The sequence below is a fragment of the Tinamus guttatus genome, unplaced genomic scaffold (genome assembly GCF_059628265.1).
Source record: "Tinamus guttatus ecotype Peru unplaced genomic scaffold, ASM5962826v1 Tinamus_guttatus_pri_ptg000208l, whole genome shotgun sequence".
Taxonomy (NCBI): Eukaryota; Metazoa; Chordata; class Aves; order Tinamiformes; family Tinamidae; genus Tinamus; species Tinamus guttatus.
Genome location: NW_028288742.1, coordinates 5,087,781 through 5,111,289, shown reverse-complemented (window position 1 = coordinate 5,111,289; position 23,509 = coordinate 5,087,781). Strand labels below are relative to the sequence as shown.

Here is a 23,509-nt window from a genome sequence, read left to right as displayed (position 1 = left end):
CTGAAGAGTTTCTTCCATGTCCAAATTCTGATATCTCAGATAAAAATAATGCAAATAAATTTCTTGAGTTGTATGAGAAAAGTCTCTTCTATACACACCTTTGTGCTAGATTAGCAGGCTGAAGCCAAAACCTAAAAGTCTTCCCCAATCATAAGTCTCCTTTGATAATAAGTCTGATGCCTGTTTATGGGAGAATAAATTTACTAGAGAAGGGCATCCAGATGCCAGTCTGCCTGAGACTAAGAAGCGTATTTAAGAAAACTTTTCTTGGAAGTAAAGAATGATGAATTACAAACCACCAATTTTACAGTCTAAGTAACAAAAACACATTCAAGGAACTGCCTCAATTACATGTTAACTCCAGAGTTTCAATATTAAGAAAATAAAATTCCAAGAGCTCCTTAACAAGAGGACTGAGAATTTTCCAAAATCTTATCTTGCACCACCTGCAAATTAGTTTTCCTAATTTAATATATTTACCTTGGTTTAAAGAAATTACAGGTATTCGATTAGCATTATACAGGAAAATATCAGCGCCATTATCTTTACTACCAGAGGAACTGGAATTCAGGCTTAATGTGAGCCATAACTGTAAAAGGGATTCAAGCTGAAAAACAGAAGAGGGGAAAAAAAAAAAAAAAAGAGAGAGAGAGAATATTAGGTCGAATGCAAGTGTTTTCCCAGAACCTAAAAATGAGAGAGAACCTAAAAAGTGCCTGTTTTCATTTTAAAAAGTTTTAACCACTTTTTCAGCTGTTGCTGTTTCCACTCGCAGCAATCAAACCCACACTCTACAGGGTATGAAGTTTCTGATAAACAAAACATTCACATCAAGCTCAGGATAACTTGCAAATGCTTTTACTGCATTCTAGTAATGCATTTCTTTTCAGCTGGTTCAAATTCTCTTACAAAGTTTTTTTCCTCTTCCAATTTCTGTTTAAAAAAAGACAATTTGCTCAGAAAGAGCTATACCACCACCTTACTGCTTTAACTTAAGTGATTGCATGTGAGCTTTTGGAATGTCTCAGGGAACACAGCTGAGTAATGACTAACAGTCTTCCAACATTACTCGTATTCACAGAAGCTGATTTTAGAGAGTAAAAATATCCAAACATTTGAAAGTTCATAAGTCTATACCTGAACATGATGAACTTGCAGCATGGAAAAGAGTTTGTTGAAGCAGGCACTCAGCATAGGTACAGATGACAACTGCACCATCAATTGTGCATTCTGGTTCGCAGCATGTAACCCCCTCAGCAATGAATCATCTGTTCCACTGGGAGACTGGGTTACTAGAAAAAAATATAACAAACCAAAACACAAAATCCCCCATGTATGGATTATCTTGTGGAAGTTCACAAAAGTAAATTCATATTTATTTACTTAGATTTTATACTTATGGTAAAATAAATTTATATTTATGAAAACATCTTCAATTCTGTGTTCAGTTCTGCTGCACTACTGCTAACTATACTCTTAAAGGCATACTTAAATGTCAGACATCTCCAACTTTCCACAAGTGTTTGGAAAGTGAGCCCACAGATACACATTTTGACTGTTCTTGACGAACACATCTTTCTGGTCTAGTCTTTTGAGCACTGCAGTTGCACAATCTTTTTTAACCATTTAAATAAAACTAGCACAGTCAATGATAAACTTTTGGAGAATAAAGTCTACGGATATCACTAACCCCTCCAGTATCCATCAGAAATACTTCTGAAGCTTAGTCTCACAATCAAGTTGTAGTGAAATACAGGTTTTTTGTAAGCTGTTATTGGCAACTGAAAAAAAATTAGTACAAATTTTGAAGTATCAAGCTAATTATGTGAAGAAAATTATTTGACAACAGGTAGTTACATGTAGGAGATGTGTTTGTTAATGCCTGTAGGATGGAATCAGCCTCGAGGGTGGACATCATTTTCAGCATTAGCTCAGCTTGCTGTTCAAGTCCAACTTCTAGACGTGCATCTAAAGCTATACAAGGCAACAAACAGGATAAAACTGAACGATAGTAGAGATACACATTTATTTACTTGTAACTTCTAAGCAAATAATATAGATACACTGTCCATACTATACTTAAAAAAAACACACACACACCACTAATCTCAGTATAGCTGATAGGAAGATTCACTTGTGTGTGACAAACAAAATATAGAAACTTTGAACGTAAAATTCTTGTAGGTTTGAAATATATAATTAATAAAATACTAAATCTAATATCTTTGTTTTTTTCTGAAACACACCTACAGATACTTTTTTTAGCCACTTAAATGTTACATATCTAAAGTACATATGTTCAAGCCTTTTTTTTTTTTTTTTTTTTTCCCCTCCCAAAAATTAACAATTCTCAATCAAGGATTAAAAGCTATTTCTCACCAAAGAATTGGGAAAAGGTCTGTCTCCCCAACTCAACAACACTCTCCAAACTTTAAAGAGTGCTTAATACCTTAGCATAGAACTAACTGTGCAAAGCATCAGCCAGTAAGGACTTCCAAACTTTGTAATAACCTGTGAAACAGGAATGATTTAAAGCTGACTGAATGCGTGTCTAGGAGGTTGTTCAAAAACATTAGAAAAGGAAAAAAAATCTGTTATCTTAGACTCAGGTTTAAAAATAAACCTCATGTAACATTTTCCTGCTTATCACAGAAGAATTGTGGCATATGTAAAAATGTAATTCTTTCCATTTAATGCATACAGCATTAGTAAACATTAATTTGCTAACAGTGACGCATGGACTGCAGCACCATAAAAAAGAAAACCCTGAAACAGAACTTGACCACACTGCTCACCTTGGGAGACAGATACGCTCACAGTTTGCGATCCATTCTTCTCTGTTGCTACTGGTGGTTTTGCAACAGGAATTCCAACACCTCCAATGTAAGGATTGTAATTGTAGGTACCATAATCAGCACCCCAGTAATCATACCAGGTGCTGCTTATAGGCTTAAAAAACAAACACAAAAACAAAAATAAACAATAACAAAACATTCAACAACTCTTCAGACTGCCTAATAGAAGAAAATCATTTGACTAACAGAACACATGGTAGCTACGAAAATTAACACAAAAAGACTGGATCCAAAAACTTTAGAAAGTTTGTTTCCATTTCTGTTGCTGTATAATCTACTGATGGTTTAGTGATTTTCAAAATCCGGCAACTTACTTAGATGCCTCAGAGAAAACAGAAAATGTTACTATCAGTTTTTATTTATACGTTTGTACCACAGTATGAATTTGGATTACACAAACATTTTGAGAAGTTGCTCATGAAAACAGAATACTACATTATTCATATAATTGTACTAATAAAATACCTTGAGGCCTGAGCGAGGCTCAGGGATTTTATGTACTAGACTCTGCAAAAGAAAGAGCTGAGTAATTTCTGCTCAAGGCTCTCAAGGCTTCACACTAAGAAGGTGCATGGACTGCAAGAATGAGAGAACACAGTAATATAAGACTATATTGAAGCAAGTTATGTGTTCCTAGTTAACATCTAATGGCAAGATCCATAATGGTATCAATTATCATTCAAGAGAAATGTCACAACAGCAGCAAATCTGGAGGAGGTAGGAGACACTGACACCAGAAAAATTAAGCAACAGTGGAATACTTTGGTTAAGTTAGATTTAAATAAAGAATTCTTTAGATGATAGATAATTAGTGGAAATACACAAGGGAATAAGAAAAGGAAAAGACTGCAGTATGTCTGAGCAAGCAGTGAGGAAGTTAATTTAGATTAACTAAATGAGGCTGAAGGCTTAACTTCTTATGGAGAGGAGTGGGAAAACGCTGAATAAACTCTGACTTTATTCCATTATTATGGATAGAGCAAAGAGGCTCAACATTTTATATAAGCAGCTGTGGTTCTTTATAACCATATTTTTATATTTTTAATATAGCTTGACTATGATGCTATCTAATTGCAATTTTACTCTAATATAAATATGTTTAGATTCCCTTTTAATATGAAAAAGGGCATTTAATAATTCTCCTTGTCCCATGATGAAATACTTTTAGCTGCTTCCATTCCCAGTGTCAGGCTAGTCTAAGCAGTAACATACTGGTAATGACTTTTTCATAAAACAAACAAAAAGTAGAAGAACAAGCTGTATTAACTTCTAAGATCAATCACAGAAGCTAATGGCACTCTACTTGCAATGAGAAGAAACAAGACAGGATACTCTTTCTTCTGTGTTCTGTTATTTTACCATGTGTTAAAACATGAGTAAGTTTGGAACTTCCCATTAAAATATGGGTATCTTCATGTAAAAGCAAAATATTTTGTCGTCGTCCGAGACATGAACACATTTCATATTTATATTCTTTCCTGACCTTGTGCATAAAACCTTTACACAAAACTGGGAGCAGGTCTGTTAATATGAAGTATCACTAGTTAAAAGGGGAAAACAGGAAAGTTTCACACGTAAAGATTATCCTTAATAATTATGTGCATTTTACCTTGAAGACTTTGGCTGCAAGGGGATCTTTTTCCAGATCAATATCCAAAGGATCAATATCAACTTCCATGAGGTCTTGCAGTAATTCCAGGTCAATGTCTTTATCTTTTTCCAAAGATGAAAGAGGTGGAGCACCTTTGAATGATTAAAACAGCTTTAATACTGTCAAGTATAAATTATAAAACAGAGTTAATATCATGTACTTATTTGGTAATTTTAATTCTTTCAGTATTTACAGCTCTTTGGAAAAAGTTCATGAATGTTATTAAATTTGAATTCTTGAAACTTCTAAAAAAGTTTTTAAAATATTTTAAATCAGAAAAAATACCATTTTTAATGAGAGCATGTAAACTGGGTTGAAAGACTGCTCATATTTTGTCCATGTTTTCAGAAACAAATTAACCTAAAGTAAAACCAAATACAGTTCTACTTTTAACATGTGTTCAGTTGGTAAAGCATGAGTAGTACTAGCGTAAGTTTTTATTAAAACTTTTATTAAAATGAAATTGAAACAATCTTTCAAAACAAACATTTCTTGCATGTACAGGTGTCAGGATTATTGAATACTGTGTTTATTACAAGTATTACTACTCTAAATGTGTTAAGTTACTCCTTACTGTAATAATATTGGTTCCTGAACTACTATCATGTTAGAACTAAACCTAAATTTTATGTTTGCTCATCGAGAAAACTCAACGAAAAAAAACTGAACTACAAGCTGTTGTCAAGCTGAGTCCATTTTGGTGAATGTTAGATTAAAAACAAATGAAAAACAACTTGTCATTCTGATGACTGAAATGTTATTATTATTATTACTATTAATTGACCAGTTTGTATTACTATTTTCGCATCTAAAAAAGATTTTTTTAAATATGGAGTTCTGGACTCCGGCTATGCAAGACACATGGAATAATGTGCATATGATAATGGAGCTCTTAAAAAGCTATAAACTTGTAATCACCTTATAAGTGTGCACATGTCTATACATAAAAACCTATTCCATCACATACACCGTTAAAAAAGGGCTGAAAATGATTTAAGAGCATGAACATTATTTTGGAGTTCTGACAAAACTGCAGGTTTAAATTTGAAATACACCACAGATTAAAATGTTTACCTGTGATGTCATGTGTCAATGGCTCATCTATGGTCTCCACTAATTGAACTGTTGGTTGCTGGAGAGAGTCATCAGAATCCCCAGCTGAAGCTCCAGTATCTTCGCCCAAGGTGCTTTCTTCCATAGCTTCAGCTGCAATAGGTGCCAACAACTCTCCTACATTAAGCAGATAACTCCATTACTAGCTCAGATTGTATTCTATTTTCAAATCCCAGGGTCTGGGCCAATTGCCTGTTTTCCTCTGCGTAACTATTCTTTAAAAGATACATTTTTCAAGGGAAGGAACCCTGAGTAAATTCTAAATAAACAGGGCCTACTGTATTACTGCAGGGCTAGAATATTCTTAACTTTCAGATGCATGCATTGCTAATTCAATATTAAATGCTAATCAAAGATTTCAAATTGCATTTACTCAAGTGCAATCTCAATTTGCTTTGTGAAGCCCATCAAGAGCTTTCTTACCAGCTTAATGAGAGCATTAGACTTATGTGTAATAGTAAAAAATAAGTTTCTATCTTACACACACATTGTGAAAAATACAAACAAACCTGCTAAAATATCCTGCAGCATGCAAGTCAGAGAATACTGAGCCCATGCTCCTCCCCAGGAGATGTCTCCTCTGTTAAAGTCGGTCCCAACCAGAAGCAACAACAGTCTTTCCAGCTGAGTTTCATTCACAATCTCACACAAATGTATTGTTGGCCTTGTAGCATTTGCAATTCTAGCAAGTACCTAGAAAAAAAAAAAGGAGAAATAAAAATTATATTGAGTTCTCCCTTAAGAATTAATACATCAACATCAAGACAAAGTTCTCAACAAGTAGAGATACCGAACTGTGCTACTTAAAAAAAAAAAAAAAAAAAAAAAAAAGGCAAAATAAAAAGAAAATGAACACAAAATATCCAAATATCAGCCTTCCTGAAAAGTGGCAAACTGTAGCCCCACATTTTATCTATGAAATTCACCTCTACTTTATTGCTGGGGACTTTTCACTGTCCATCCACAAATGATTTCATGGTCCATCATCTCTGGCACAAGAGTACCACTTTACTCTCTATTCTCTCCTGTCATTTAGTTACACGTATCCTTTTTTAAAAATGCCTTACTAGCCTTAGGAATGTTGTTACAGAAACATAATGCTACAAAAATACTTTATGGTTTCCTGCAGTCTTCAAAAATTGGGCAATTTTGGAATGGAAGATATAACTGCAGCACTACTCCATTTCTTACACTTCAGAGTTGAATAAAGCATGTTAGAATTGACCGTCCATATTAAGGTCATGGATCATCCTCATTTAAAAATACGTAACAGCACTAAGTAGTAAACACAGTATATTCCAGACATTTTTCCTACTCTAGAAAAAGGCATCCTACATTTCACTTACAGAACAGATGAAGTGTTAGGCAGCCATGGGATTTAAGTAGGTCTAGAGTGTAACAGGCTTAACTGTTAAAACCTAATTTTTGTCAGGTTATCTATAAATTGGAGTTCAGCTTCAACAATCATCTGTAGAGACCTCCAATTTGAAAAGAGAAGAGTTCACCGATGTCTTGGTGACACAATGATCATCAAGACACTCTAACCAGGGGGGACTGTTCCCCAGCCTTCCCCAGTAGTAGGGTTTATAGAGAGGCTGAAAAAGTTTTGATTTTGAAGCACTGTAATGGTTCCTATGAAGAAACAGGCTGGAAAGCAGATTTGACTTTTACTTCACCAGCCAATATTATCCTCCCCTTAGATTCCCCAAGAAAGTCTTTTTTCTGTAGTGTGAGCTATAAAATATCCTTTTTTTTTTTTTTTAAAGTTTCCTTAGCTTTTTCAGTAGGAAATTCATCCTGCAACCCCTAGTCTGTTACTCAGTATTCCCACTAAGTCTTTGTTTTTCATCTTACAGAACACTTAAATTCCTGTATGCTTGATGTTCTAAAGACAAAAGGAGATAAATCACAGCTTCGGTTCTTAAATCTTTTTTCTCGAGGATGAAGAGGGGAGAAACAAGCCAGAATCTGAAAACCCCATTCAGAAAAATCGCTCTAGTAGCATTTACACTTCAAAATTCTACTTTAGTTTTCTGATTTACTCTGATGAGGCTAAATCAGCTTTTTGAAAAGCAAAATCCAAAGAACTTATTAAGGTTAGTAATTTTAGTACTGTACAAACATCCTGACACAAAAGCTTTCTGAAAACCTACCTTTTTCTAGACAATTTTGATACCATGGTATCATGATGTATTACCCAAAAGTTGACAAATCAGAAAACATACTATCGCTAAAAATTATTAAAAATGCTAAGGCTCCCACGTAAGCAAAAACCAGTCAGAAAGCTAATATGACGTGGTCTCTACTGCAAGCATAGAAAGATGCTTCCCATTCTGTTTACCTTACAAACAAACAGAAGTAAATCTGCATGACACGTAAAGTCCATGGACAAGAGAAACAGTGCCAGCTTCTGCACCACAGAAATACAACGTTCATGTGCCAGTGTAAATGGAAGTGGTTCGATATCCGGAGTTTCTTTAGCTGCTGATACTTCTGTATCTAATGTAGAACGAGGCCATTCAGCAGTCCGACGTAAGCGTATTAAGTCCTTGAAGTGCTGCAAAAATTATTAAATTAATGGTTACACAGATGAAAAAGAACCACTTGGCCTTTCTCTAGTGAAAATGTAAAGCTACAACAATAGCCATAAAGCTTTGAAAAGCAAAGAACAGTCTAGGAACACATGAGAGTTTGGAACAGAATTAAGTTTTTATTGGAACAAATTTGGTTTGGCATGGCACAGCAAGCAACAGCATCATAACCAACTTATTCTGTTCCTCACAACAAATGCCAGTAAAGCCTTTGTTTGCCATAAAATATATAAAAAGTATGCACATTTTAGGATTTTTTCTTCTTACTTCCAGACCCACATATAGAGTGAGGGCTACCATGGATCCAACCACATAGAAAAATGGCTAAAATGGATATCTACCCTTGAAAGGATGCTGACTTCTTAGCAATCACCAGCACTTTCTCAAATCAGATTAAAGCCTGTAAGCAAAAGTTCTTTTATACTCTTAAGCAGACAACTTCCAGTCAAATTTAAACTTCAGAATCATTACTGTATATTTCACAGTAATTGATACTCCAGAACTGTAATCCTTAACGCTTAGAAATCATAAAGTGGCAATCAGCCACTGCAAACTGAGCTGTTCTGAAACCCAAAGCTCTGAGCTACCACATTCTAGACACAGGGTCTACAAATCCAGTGGAGAAAAGTAGGTGCTTTTAATCCTCCAACCCAAAGGCACTCATTTAGCAGTTCAGTTCATTGGATCAACCACACAAGCAGTCTAAGATTAAATAATACAAATGCCCCTCACTTAAGTACTGGATACTTAAGTAGAGACCATAGAAAGAGCTGTTTACCAAGGCAAATGTTTCAGCCTTTTCCCAAATGCAACAAATGTTTAAGTTACTCATTGCTTGTAACAACAGAAAGTGATTAGTAGATGAAGTAGTAAAACCTGCATGAAATGTGATTTACCACATGTACAGTAAAACCATGGCTAGCAGTTACAGTATTTCAAGTGGAAGACTCTAGCTTGACATGCTTTTCTGAATGCACCATGGCTGCTGTAAAGTGAAACCTATGTAGCTTAACTTGGCAGCATATTTCAGCCAGTGAGTCATCAAAAGATGTTTTAAGGGGGGCACTGATAAAAATCCATCAGAATAGAGCAGAAAAAAGGAAAGAATAGCTCATGACAAGCAGAGTTAGTGTAAACATAGGGCTCACAAAAATATGCCGGTGTTTAACCCTTTGAGGAGGGAGGGTTGGCAAATTTAGTGCAAGGTGTTGTAAAATTTCTGTTCAGAATGCCCTGAAGGTCCAATATTCTACAGCCTCCTTCTGCAGTCCTACTTCCAGTCATCCTAACAGACAGCATCACTCCTGGAATCACACAGTAGATATTTAAAGGGATACTCAAACTGAGAGCTAAAAGGAATTGCATCGTTTTCTATTCCCTGCAAAGCCCATGTTGCCATCTGCAGTAATCCCTAAATCTCAAACCTTTGTTTCATAACCAAAATCATGCTTGTACCAGCATAGCCTCCCTCAGTACCCGGAACTTACTAGAAGATGCCATAATTTACATGATATGTGTTTTTAGAAAGCCAAGAAGCTTCCGAGAAAGCTCAGAGCATATTCCCAAAAGCAGGAATTACTGATCTGGGGAGAACACCTTCTGTGAAAACTAACTTCTGGCTTCCCAACCAGGACAGCCTCCAGAAGAATCTCATGCACTATCTCTTAGCTCTCTAAAAGCATCTCTCAGCTATCTAAAATATTATTTTACACTTTTTATCTGTATATGTTACCCAAAAGTTTAAATATATGGATCATATTCCCAAATGTACAGGACTGCAAGTGATTTTGCCTAAGATCAGCTCTGAAGTCTCTGTAGAAGATCAGCTATTTTTCCCAAAGCAAGACATTTCCAAATTGTGGCTGTATTCAGCAAACAAAACATCTGTGATAACAGCCAGGATGAAACACTTTTTAAAAATAAGATCAACCTAAGACAAAAGTGACTTTGCAGGAACAGGTGTTTTCACACAAAGGGCAAGAAGTCAGTTACAGTTTCAGAGCATCATACCTTTGAAGTAGCCTGCTTTAGTTTTGCCTGTTCTACTAAAAGTTTATATGATGATCCTTTGTTGCTTTGTATTTTCTCTTTTTCCATCTGTTCCACCAAAGCCTTCTGCTTTGCTTTTAATAAGTTAAGTTGCTAAAAGAAAATGTTAATAGGAAAACATGAAAATTTAAGCAATAAGATGTTAAAAGGATAAGTGTTTATACATGAAAGTAATCTTCAGTTCAAACTGCACCTTGAACTTTTCTAATATAGTTTATACACAACGTTTACTGAGGGACCACTGGTAGACTTAGAATGAATGATGCTTTAAAACAAACAAACAAACAAAAAACACTAGTATTTTAAAATAAACTCAAAACACAATGAGACAAGGGTCATAAAATCAGTAAAGTATGAAATTTTTGTTTCTAAACAGTATCTTAAGAATTATCAACCGTTAAATCTCTGCTCTCTGCGCACAGAGATTGCCCTGTACAATCTCTGAGCTGGCAACTCAAATGTACCCAAATTTATCTAGAAAATAAATTTATTATTAAATATGGGTCGCAGAGAGCAGCAGTACACTCCAGGATTTGTACTTCCAGCAAATCCCATGCCCCACAGTTTGAGACAAATGTCAAAGAGGAGAGGCGGCCTTCAGCTACAGAACCAGACCTATGCAAAAACAAGGTGTATGAGTCCCAAGGCCAAAGCTGTTTTTTCAAATAATAAGATGTAAGCGTCTTCCATGAAAACAGCCAGTATTATGCTGAAAGTCACCTGTTTATGATGAACAAGCTGTTTTCTGATCTTTCTGGAATATAGTCTGTCTAGGCTACTGTTGCCTTTAGTAGATCTGCTCAAACTCTGAGTGTGAAGGCTGTTATTAATAAAACTCCACTGGTTTCCTAATGCAAAAAAAAAGAAAATATATTAATTCATCTTAAGCTTCACCTAACGTCCGAGAAAATAAAAATATTTACAATGTAATAACAGTTAAAATCTACATATACTAAACACTGAAGAAATAAGCAAAATAATTGCTAGTGTCATGCAACTGTCATACTGATAGTTATAGGAATTTTAAAAAGCAGTGGCATTATCCATTTTCATTCTTTTAAAGATATATAAGCAAGAATTCCCTAGCTAAAAACACCTGAACAACCTCCATAATGGGAAAGCTTTTAGATTTTTACTTTTAGGTAAGCTATTTGAAAAAAAACGTAGATGATCTACGTAAATATTAACAACAACAACAAAAGATCGAACTTAAACATATACTGGTTGCAAATGCCATGGCAAATACCAAAATATGTGTCATGTCATACCTTTGCTCATTCTGACAATACAAATTGCCTCAAAATGGAAGTCTCTCAAGTCCTAGTAACAGCATATAGTATTTTAGAAAATAAAATCAAGTTCTTAATCTATCAGTTGGCAGAAAGAGAAAGATAGATAAAAATGTGTAAACACACACACACCTATCTATCTATGTCAGGTTTCCGAGTGAAAGAGAAGATAAAGAAGCAGGCCTCTGAGTGCAAATAAAGTGATCAAAACATCTGTTCCTAAAACCCATTTTTAAGTGAATTGAAAATACTATATTTTTTAAAAAAATTAACTGCTCTAAAAATGTATATCCATAAAACAAGGTTATGATATGTAGTTGAAAACACAGTACATACCTGTCACAAATCGTTCCCTCTCTTTTCCATTCAAAGGCTTCTTAGCTGTGGCTGCTTCATCTTCAACAGTAGCTACATAATCCAGCAGTCTGGATACCAGCATTACAACCCAGCTGATCATGGGAATGTCTAATACTCCTTAAAAAGAAATAGACTTGAGTGTCTTAATAAAGTTTTGAAGCCATAGCAAGATACTTTTAAAAGAAATCACAAAAAGACATTATATGAAACACTGAAACACATTTCACTGCACCACAAAGATTTAGATTTATGTTTTGTGGGTTTTTTTGTTTTGTTTTCCACTCAAAAGTACTGCTTTTTCTTCATAATCCGAGCACTCATGAATGTGGGAGGAAATCAAACATTTGCTGTAGAACTAAAGTGCGAAAGTAGAAGTCACAATTCTAGTCAGATGGAGAGGAAGGGAAAATCCTCCTCTCTATTGCTAAAGCAATTAAGTGGCAATTAAAAAAAGAAATCTAAAATGATAAGACTAAACTTCCTCGATGCAAATACAGAATGACAGGTGCCTGAATTAAAGCATATAAATTAGATGATTCAAATTCCACAGTGTGAAATTCCTCCGTCAACCAAGACTCTAATGAGACAGTCGCATAAAATCCCAGAAGTAATAAGACAGTTATATCCTTGCATCCAACTAGTTTCATTTTTATCCCTTTTTAGTCTATTTTCAGGCAGCCATCTTAATCAAATAAGGGAAAGCCAAGACTGAACACAGACTAGATGGAACATGCTGGTGGCAATAATAACTAGCTATTGCTTGTTTCACTCTCATGCATTAAATGCATATATTTCTGTACAGGCAGATATAGAAAAAAAAAACAGAGATTATACATCTTACAAGATAACTCTGGGTATGTGTGAGTAAATTTAAATGAGTAGCTCTAAAGTGAAATCATTCAAACCTACCCATGAACCTACAGTTCACGACCACGCGAACACTGTCACAACACAAACTGCATACTTTTAGATAATACCAATAATGCAAAGTTATTAATACTACAGGTTATATACAAAATTTCAAAGATGTGCATACTGCTGAGCCATTTCTAATTATATGACAGTTTCCATGCAGTGATCTCAGAAAAGCTTTAGTGAACTTCAACTACTGTTATTTCTGGATCAAACAAGAAAGCCAAGGCACAGAAATTGCTTGTCCAAAGTCATGTCTAGTTCTTGGCAGGCTAAGCAATAGGATCTATGCCCTGAGTTTTTGCTCTAGAATCCTTAATATTGGTAAGAAAGCAGTCCACCTCCAGGAGGCAGAGGAATAGGAAGCCTTTCAATAACATGACTGCAGACCAAATGGCAAATAGGAGGCCTTTCAATAACATGACTGCAGACCAAATGGCAAGAAGAGGAACGGATCTCTTTAGTGATGACCACTGTGGTTTGCAGAATAAAAACAGAGAGTCTGCTGTGGAATAAATTATACACCCTTTTATGTTTCTATTTAAACAATTGCATTTCTTTTCCTGTCTCTTAAAACTAAATTTTCAACTCTTCTCTCCTTCCCCACAATGATTTTTGCTTATTCTTTTCTTCTACCTCTGCCTCCAATTTTATAGATTTTATCTACCCATAACACTCACCTCTTTTCTGATTGTCCTTTGTTTTCTGACCTTTCTGCCCCAGTAATTTTTCACCCCATTGACCCTTACTCTTGATAGCTCTCAAATAAAGATTTCTTCTGCCATACCTGATGCTTCTATCACACATAGTAATGCCCTAGTACTCACCTGCACTGTCCAGGAGAAAGGAAGCTGGAAGACCAGCAAATAAAGCTCGGAAGTATCAGTTACTTCTCCTGCTTCCTAAAGTCCTCCGTGAGGACAACTAGTAAGGCAAGAACTATGAAAGGAATTGGCAGCTGTGGGGAGAGTGCAAACAGAAGTAGAGGAGATGTAAGCTTGGATTTGCCTCAGACTAGTTAGAGACTATAGCAGGATATGGCCAAGAGAAGGAAAGTACATGGCAGACCAAGGGGAAGCAATAGGACAGCTTCTGACATCCGTTGGGGTCTTGGTTGCATCAGGAGACAGGGTAAAAAGTAACAACAGAGTCTCAGTTGGCATTTACCAACTTCACAACTCTAGAACTTTTCTTCCACCATGTGTTGCTACATGCACATAGGTTATGCAGTAGCCTAGAGCTGGACGTTTTCGAAATCAAGCATTTTCTTCAAACTTAGGGTAGTTGAGAAAACACTCAAAAAAATAAAGTCTGTAGAATATCATTTCAGTATTTCTTTGGAAGAGTCAAGATGCAAGATCCTTGTGTTTACAAAAATATCCAAAAAACACACGCCTGAGAATACCCTAGTAGTCTGCGATAAGCATAAGAATACATCTAATAAAGTTCTCTTCAGCAGCTGCATTTCATTTCAAATGCTTGTAACTTAGAATAGATCTCATGAACAACAACAAAAAGTTTTAAATCCGAAGTAAGTCAGTAGAGCTGCTTACACACCAGATTTCCCTCCCCCCAATTTACAAAAATTTGAAAGAAAATATACAGGAAAGTATAGCTTCCAAATTAGAGGGCTACCTTCAGTTCTTCTGTGCACAGGTAAGTGAGGTTGCAGTGGTGACAGCAGGTTATCCAGAAGATTAAGTAAACTTTCTAAAACGCCACTGTTGCTAAGTGATCTTTGGCCAATGCATGAAAGCAACATGAAGACCCTAAAAACAGAATTTCAATATTTAAGAGTTTATTTTATTTTTTTCCCCTGATTCAGTGATATTCTGAAACACACCTTATGGAATGATGTTCCCCTAGACACTGAGACACACATTGTTAAAAAAAAAAAATCAGTACTGTGGCCCAGAGAGTTAACTGGATTCCAAATTCTATTGCAATAAGACGACAATAATGTGGCATTTTACGTTTCTCAGTCTCTCTTTTATCCTCAAGAGGTCAGCAGCTACTTGCTCTGACCCACTTTGCACATGTTTTGAAACACAACATTATCTATTTATTTCTTATTAAATACAATGAACTGAATAACAGGAATTAAATCCAATATTCTTGCTTCCTTAAATTAATCTATTTATAAAAAGTATAAAACCATCGATATTACAACTCAAAGAAGGCAGAATGCTACAAAACAGCAAATACGTTTCACTAATATTCTAACCATGTTTACCATTTTCTTATAAAGACTTGAATCAACAATCTGAAAAGATCACCACATACAACATTTAATTCTCCGCTCTGCAGTTGGTTGTTTGGTCTCATCTCAGAGAAGCCTTTTGTTTCAAATGCTAACAGTGTGCTTTTCAGTCTCGTTCCTACCTCCAAAAGCTCTGAAAGAGCAGCTCTGGGCCCAGGGTGCATTTATCCTGATAAAGGAGAAGGCCATTTCCATCAGCGCAGAGCAGCCCTGCTGCGTGCGCAAGCAACAGCAACGTTCTCCAGCAATCTCTGCCCAGCCCCTTCCAAGTAAAGGGGAACTGTGACTTACTGTAGTCACAGCACCAAATAATGAAACAGCTGCCACCAGACACTTAGCACTTGCATTGCTGTTTTGAAGTTAGTTTTTAACAGGTAAACAAGCATACTTTTTCATCAGTCCAGATGAAAGTCATGAACCTCAACAGTATTTAAGTGATGCACAGATAATAGCATACAACGAAGACTTGCACTTACCTGTCCTGTGGGAATATGAGAAGTTGCTCCGAATTGTACAATTCCTGTAGCACATTTGAAAGAAACTGGCCCCACCATCTTTCTCCTCCACATAACTGAACAAGTAGAAGGCCAGTATGCAATCTTATCTTTGGAGTTCCACTTATACACAGGTGTTTAAATAATTCCTCACAAGCTTGAGCATGAAAAGTACTTTGCAGAACCACAGGAACAGAGTGTCCTTTTAAGAAAAAGGAACACAAAACTACATTTAAGAAGAGAATACAAAGGTATTTCAGACACGAGGGCTTGAAGGTATAGGAGGAAAAGGTTTGTAGGAACATTTTAACTATTATGATCAGACTAATAGACCATGTGGGGGTAGAGAGAGGGAGACTATGAGCAGGTAAATCAAAAAGACCAAGCCAAAGAGATCAAAATAAAACCAACTTCACATCGGTGAATCAAAAGCCCCCACAGAAACTGCAAAGCCAAAACAACAAGCTGTTTTAAGAACAAGCTGGCCCATTGCAAAGGAAACACTGCACAACAGATATATCTATCAGAAGAAGAATGTACCAGAGTTTAAAACAAACAGAAAAAAAAACCCACTCCCACTCAGACATTTCTATTCTGATTCTTCAAGAACACCTCCAACGAGAAGTTTAGAATGGAAAAGTCCTTACTGCATATTAAAAATCATGGGCTGAGTAGAGATAGTGGTTTTATTACTGATTTCTCTATAACTCATTCCCATTTCCCCATTCCAATTCTAACTGCCTAATCTGTCCCCAGTGTTGCACCAGCTGCATTGTTCACAGATCCTTCCAGGAGCTCCTTCAACCCATAGAAACAGCTTGGGCATTCGGCCTGGGTAGCCATTTGCCACAAAATCAGTTCACAGAAGGATCAGAGCAGTGTCTGAACACACAAACATGCAGCCAGGACTAACAGAAAGGAGGAGCAGAGGAAGAGAGAAAGGTAACTCCTCCCTCTGCCTTCTTTTTTTGGCAGCAAGAAGCTGTTAGGCCAGCTCGGTCCATTTGGTGCAACTGTACACTGTATGTTATCTGAAATTAAAATCCTATTAACACATATCTAAAGACAGTTTAAAAAATTTGCAATGAGATAGTACAAACAGAGAAATATTATCACTTCTAAAACGTGACACGATAAAAATAATAAAACCTGAAAAAAATACTAACCATTGGAAGAATGAAGCAAACTAAGCAAAGTATCCAGTAAGTATCTAATGATGGTGCGTAACTGTTCTGTAGATGACATCTGAATCAACTCTTTTGGGTCAGATTGCTCCTTCAGTGTTTTTCTGCTTGCACCTAAAGCTACTTTGAGCCTCTGAACAGCATGGTGAGCCAAATTGAGTTGAAGCTGTAGCTGAATGCAGTCTTGGTAAGCAGAAAATACCCTGCTATCTTCTTCTACTGCCTTGTCTGGCTTTCGTAAAAAGTACTGGGCATTGTTAGCACTATTGAGAGGTGGAAGGTCAATGCTTTGCAGAAGGATTTCCAACCGATGACAAGCCAAGTTGTACCTAGATGAAAACATTCCAGCACACAGTTCAACATACATCAGCAAAAAGCAATGCTATTCACCTGATACACCTGATATTCACACTAACAGAATGTGAATTCTGATCCCTGAACTGCTAGATACAGATACTGAAATAGTATGGGATAGTATTTTTGTTATTGCTATAAAAATACCCACTGTAAAAGCTCTAACACACAAGCTAGAGTTGTCTCTGATCTGAAGGCCGTGGAAATAATATATTTAAAGATATTCCAGTGTTATAAGTTAAAATAAGTAGAAATAATTAGTAAATATGTTTATTTTCTTCTAACCTGCACTGTATGTCTTCTTGCAATGCAACCATCATTGCCAAATGTTGGTCAATTTCTGGCTGATTTGAAGCTTCACCTTCTCCTCTGAGGGGATCATGCATGAGTTTCAGCTCATTTTCAAAGGGCAAGATATAGGTATGACCGTAGTAAAATCCTAATGGGATTTTCGCCCTGGCATTTGTACTACCATATCGACCAATAACAGTGATCTGAAAGAAAGCAGAGCCTTTACTGTAACGAGATTGTATCAAAACAGGTAAGACGAAAAAAAAAAAAAAAGAAATCATAGGAAAAAAAAGTTAAGTAAAATTTGATCTGATGAGGGTTTAAACAGAAAGCTCATACACTAATAAAGACCAAGAGTTTAGAAGAGAGATTATGTTGTCTTCCTCCTTTTACCTTCATGAACCTGCAAACTGGGGGTGGCAGCAAATCATGTAGGATAAGGGAGTGGGTGCTAATGTCCGTAGCCACTACCAGCCGCCTCCCGTCCACTTCTTCGCCTAAAGTCCAGATGTCAATTGACAAAGAAGCCAAATCGCCACACGTAGGGATCAATACATCTGTCAGCAATATAGGTCTTCCAAAATCCAATGTCACAAATCTTCTTGCTCCTATGGAAAAAACGTACGTTTACCTAGAGTATCAGCACAAGCTAGTCAACCAACAGAGGGAATTCTTCAAACAACAAATATCCCGTTTACTGTTCAGAAGCCCTGTATTGGAGGTTCAACATACAATTTCAAGCTTGCAGGAATTGTTCTGAGCCACAGGACTAATATATGCCTTCTTCTCTACAGCTCACACACTTTGAAAAGAAAATTTCAGGTTCAAGCCCATTTGTTATGCCTTGTGTGCATTACTTCAGGGCTGGTACTCTGACTGGAGACCCAACATGCAACTCCCCCCAGGATGTTCACCTGATAAACCTCACTGAATGCTGGGGCTTAAACCTTCTGGTACAATGCAAATGTAAATTCGGAAGTAACCTTTCTTCACAAAAGCCAAGTGAACTGCATCTAAGCAGCTGTCTTACAATCCTGGAAAATGTTCAACTTATTTATTAGAAAATCTTTAGCAAAATAATTATTAGGAATTCTGGTTTTACCTGAGTGCATTCGCTCTATAATAATTGACTGATGAGGTGGGGGTTGAAGAAAGTGTGAAGCATGAGATATTGCAAGAGCAAGACCAGATCCAAGTGGATTCTGAGGAGGGGAAAAACATCAGTAAAATTAAGTCATTAAAATCTATAAACTTATAATAGCTGTTCTTTACAAAAGATATGAAAATTAAATCTACTTCTTGCGACTTAAAAATCTATAATTTCTGACAACGCCTGCACTATATTTTCATTTGAGCATGACTACCCGTCAGGTTCAAAGGTTTAATAACTGGTTACACAGTAAACCTTCATTCTACAGAAGAGAAAAATGAGTTATTACAATAACTTTATTTTCATATACTCTCTTCATCTGGCCTAAAAGTCAGGCCAAAAAATACCACCTTGATGAACAGATATTTTCTAGTACACACATACAAATCACATCCTGAGAAGGTTCACAGCATCTCATTGCTACAAAAACAACAGTAATTACCGTTCTGGACTTGCTTGTATTTTTGTTGTGAGCAGCAAGATTAACAGCTGGAGGATCAATGACTGAACCAGGGAAAAGTTGAGCAAGCTCTGCATTGATAACTGCAGAAACTGCTTCATTAGGTGGAGTCAAAGGTGGAGTCATGAACAGAGGAGTTGTTTTTGGTGTGGGTGGAATGACATCTGAAGGATGAATAAAGAACCCTGGGGCTGCAACTGGATTAGAAGGCACAGAGTTGTGAACAGGACCAACTGCTGATGCTGCTACTGCTGCAGCTACTGCTGTTGTCTGATGTAGCTTTGCTTCCAGCTTAGCTTTCTGTGGGGAAAAGGAAAGCACTGAAAGTAACTGAGAACAATATTGCTGAGAATACAGTAATATTGAATGCTATAAAGTTCAGTGTTCCTTATAAATTAGATTTAATAAATGCAAGCTACCCTGAGCATGGGTGGGTACATCAAATATCCACAATAAACTGAAGAATGAAACTGTATTCAATTTGACTTCCTTTGCTTCTGAACGTGAGTAATCAATTGGAGTAATCAAAAATAATTAAAAAATAAATGACTGTGCAACCCAGCAAGACTTCAGAGCCAACAAAATAAAGCTGCATACTGACAATGGCTTTACCATGGAGTATTTCCCTGTATCACCAACTACCCTTTTTTCAGTTGGGTTTCTCAATTTCATAAACTGTCTGTAAAACTAAGTCTCAGTTTATATGGTTAGCCATCAAAACACCCCCTCCACCCTCAAAAAGAGGGATTTTAAAAGACCGAAATGACATAGGATGCATTCTTAGCATTTTGCTTAATAGGAGTGATTCTCAGTCCAGAGCTGTTCCTTCCCTAAATACACTATCAAAATGGAAGTGGGGAGAGAAAGAATAAATTAAAAAAAAAAGAAAAATAAAAAGAGTTCCTCGCTTTGTGCAACTACTTTCTCAGCTTTTGATGTTTAGAGACAGCACGAAAAAATAGCCAAATAGCCTCCAACCTGTTGCTGAAGTTTCAAAAGCTGCTGCTGTTTCTCTTGCAGCACCTGGAGCTGTTGCTCGGCTGAAGCCATTGCATGAGAGAGAGACTGCAAAGCTACCTGGGCTGCTGAACTCAGTGCGGTCGACGCTTCCCCAACCGTTCCAGATGAGAGGCCACCAACTGCTGGGGTAACCCCAAAAGTACTCACTGGCATGAAAAAGAAAACAGAACAAAACCAAAACCATGTATGTAGAAAAGAAAGGAAAGGAAACACCTTTTAAGTCCTCAGTAATTGTTAAATGCTGTGTTAAAATATATATATATATATATATATATATATAAAAAAAGAGAAATATCTCATTTTACTGAGCTCTCACTATAAAGTAAGATCTTGAATTTCATACTGTCAGTTTATAAACTATACACGCTCAACATACATGCAACATTTCCATTACAAATTCCATTTACAATTTCCATTACAATTTCCATTCCATTACAATTTCCATTTGCCCTGGACTACTTCTGCCACATAAGTCTGCAAGGCAAACATGCAAGCCTAGATATTATATTAATGACAATTAATATTGGCGATTAAATAGGCGATAGGAACAAATTCATACATGCATCTAAATTTGAAATTCAGTTTTTGTTATGCTCCAAAAGAAGTTTAACAGAGCATTTTGTTATTAATACATACAAACAAAAAAACTACATTTATAAAACTATTAACAATCTGCATTTAAAATAGTGCTCATTACCTCAAACTCAAAACAGTGTATTGTGAGCTTATGCTAAGTAGAAATAATAAAAACTTGTATATACCAGTAAACGTACTTGCATCGTCCCTTTCTATTCTAGTTCCATCACTTGTTGAAACGCAGGTAAAGTGCAAAGGTTCAACTTCCAGAAGTCCAGTAAGGGACGTAAAACTACCTTCAGCAGCCGCACAGCTACTTATTTTCCCATTTCCTGTGAGAGAAATAAATGTGTCTCTATTATCAAACGTTTTCTTAATGAATAGTTGAAAGAGTCAACTAAATATAATCCATTTTTTTTTCTTACTCGATGTTGTGGAAGAAGCACACTTACACCATCACATATACAATTTAAATGAAAGCTTATCTGAAAAATGGATAATGCTGCCAACTCTGAAAAAAAAGTTTCTTAAGTCAAACTATCACACGATTGTAAAAGCATAACACAAAACATAACTGTCTTAATTCCAGAACGAGAATACATACAGATGCTCTATTCTTCTCATATTTAATTACAAATTTTACTATCAAAAAGCTAACTTGCAAAAATATATGGGTATTCGTGGAAAAGAAGAAAAACACAGGCCCAAGGTCATGAAAAATTTCATATCAAAACTACACTATTATTTATCATCTTAATCCTGACAACATGTCTTATAGGAGGAAAGAAGGGAAGGCAAGGTGATAGACAAAAGCATCTAAAAAAGGAAACGAATCACTGATTAATGCATATGTTGGCTATGAAAGGAAGAATCTTCTAACAATAAGAATTGCCTGGGAAATTCCACAGCAAAACTCACTTATGAACTGACCTGAGGACGGATGCAAATATGTCTAAGTAGAAGCATGCCACCTCGAAGCTTCCCAAGCCCAGAAAAAGCCATTTAGGCTTTTCTGCCTATGAGCTGCTTGCTACTTACTCTAAATGAGCTAAGACATATCTGAGGGAAGCTGCTCAATACAAGTGACAGATGACTTTGACCCACTGAACCACAGCAGCCTTTCTGTTTAATCTCTACCCTTTTCCTAGCTCTTTCATTGGACCAGAAAAATATGAATTCCAGGAAAAGGCTTTCTTTCTTGCCCTAAGGGCCATGGGAAATGTAATGGATCTCATGAAGCAAGAGGACCTTAATCTTCTTGAACCTCATTATGCACAGCTATAAAACAGATAGGAAGTATGAAACTGTGTCTTGAGGCAACTGAGACACTTACCAATTCTTCCCAGCAGGTTAAACGTACGTACCTGAGAGGACATCAGACAAATCAATTTCGTCTGACTGCACTCCAGTGCTGCTGTTGTACACATTTTTACATGAAGATCCACTTATTTCCAAATCAAAGAGAACCGGATCAAAGGGTGAACTATACAATCCGTATCTACAAACAGAATAAGACAAACAGCACTGTTCAAGCAATAAGAATTCACATAAAATTATTTACAGAAAAAGGCCAGGTATTTCATCCAGAACTTCCTGCACTTCAAATCTCTCCTTTCATTCACGTGATATATCTGGCAAATCACCACTTATGTACATTTTAATATCATTGCTTCTTAGGTGGCCTTTTCAGACACAAAATAATATTGAAATCTATGTAGCACCACACTTAGGCATATAAATAGTACTACAAGACTACTAGAAAATTAGCTATAGCAATATGCATGCCAGCAGTAAATCCTACACCTACCTAAAGTCAATAAAAAATGAGTGCTGTTTTCCAAAAGCAGCAAAGTAAAGAAACTCCCCTTTCTCTTTTTTCTCCCCTCCACACCAACTGAACTAAAAAGGAGGAGGCAAATGGGGGACATCAATCCCCAGGGATATCAATCAACACTTGCCAGCGCAGACTTTAAACTCGCACAGGTAACCGGGCGGGCCAGGATCAAAGAGGCTCTTACAGGCCAAGCAGAAGAAAAAGCACAAAGCAACAACAAACCATGTTTCGCTTCTGAGTCAATACCTATTACCTGCCACAGCCAAGAGAAGCAAAAAAAATGGGAATTAGGTCAAAGATCTAGGAGAAGAGAGGAAGAATGCAGAGTGAAGGGACAAAAAATGAGAACCATCCAATAATTTGTCCTTTGATGAGAAACCATAGCTAAGTTTGTACATAACATACCTGCAACCTAAGCAAGTTTTTCCCCTTTTTCACTCCACCTCAGAAAAGTTCCTCTTTTTTTGCAAGCAGGGAGAGGAACTGGTAACACTGAGGAGGCTGGAGTTTAAATGTCCTTTTTGATCAAGCAGTCATTAAATGGTGAATGATTACATGAACGCTACCACATCAGCAGCTAAGGGAAGGAATAGGCTCTAGACTCCTTTGAAAGTAAAATGTTTCCAAACTGGCTGTGCTCGGTGTGCTTTGCCATGGAAGACTAAAACCAGGGCTACTCAGAAAATATAATTTTAGAAAAAGACAATAATTGCTACCAAATTTCAAAATGAGAAGAAAAACTGGGAATTATTGATCGATCAATCAAAGATCTACTTCGCCAGAATACCCTGGAGCAAGTTAAATTATTTATATAAAACTACAACATGATAGTGGACTTAAGATGACAAATTTATACTACCTAAGAACAAAACACATCGATCAATCTAGTTCACTAGTATCTAGTTCTAGTATCACTAGGCAGCAGTGCACCCTGTATATCTAGGGAGTCTATTTGCTGCATGAACTTCTCATAAGCAAAGTCTGCTTTTGCAAATTATGGTCCAGAGATACTACAAAGGAACTCTCTACAGAGCAGACTTCAGAATTAGAAGCTTAGTATATTAAATTC

At 36.4% G+C, this 23,509-nt stretch overlaps 1 protein-coding gene across 3 annotated transcripts in view; it reads right to left on the bottom strand.

Moving 5' to 3' along the window:
• The window catches only part of BIRC6 (baculoviral IAP repeat containing 6), a 172,290-nt gene that overhangs the window by 91,956 nt on the left and 56,825 nt on the right, over positions 1–23,509 (bottom strand). For 2 of the 3 annotated variants that reach the window (XM_088524187.1, XM_088524188.1), the window contains exons 22-42: positions 21,971–22,104; positions 20,792–20,938; positions 19,989–20,176; positions 18,993–19,310; positions 18,503–18,602; positions 17,794–18,008; positions 17,395–17,603; positions 16,738–17,084; positions 15,554–15,773; positions 14,453–14,586; positions 11,885–12,022; positions 10,980–11,107; positions 10,221–10,352; positions 7,961–8,176; positions 6,129–6,312; positions 5,581–5,736; positions 4,465–4,598; positions 2,796–2,949; positions 1,858–1,974; positions 1,138–1,292; positions 481–607 (exon numbers count right to left, since the gene is read on the bottom strand). In XM_088524187.1, coding sequence (XP_088380313.1) covers positions 481–607; positions 1,138–1,292; positions 1,858–1,974; positions 2,796–2,949; positions 4,465–4,598; positions 5,581–5,736; positions 6,129–6,312; positions 7,961–8,176; positions 10,221–10,352; positions 10,980–11,107; positions 11,885–12,022; positions 14,453–14,586; positions 15,554–15,773; positions 16,738–17,084; positions 17,395–17,603; positions 17,794–18,008; positions 18,503–18,602; positions 18,993–19,310; positions 19,989–20,176; positions 20,792–20,938; positions 21,971–22,104 — 3,653 coding nt within the window. The remainder of the gene's footprint in view (positions 1–480; positions 608–1,137; positions 1,293–1,857; positions 1,975–2,795; positions 2,950–4,464; positions 4,599–5,580; positions 5,737–6,128; positions 6,313–7,960; positions 8,177–10,220; positions 10,353–10,979; positions 11,108–11,884; positions 12,023–14,452; positions 14,587–15,553; positions 15,774–16,737; positions 17,085–17,394; positions 17,604–17,793; positions 18,009–18,502; positions 18,603–18,992; positions 19,311–19,988; positions 20,177–20,791; positions 20,939–21,970; positions 22,105–23,509) is intronic. The other variant, XM_088524189.1, reaches the window with a different exon arrangement.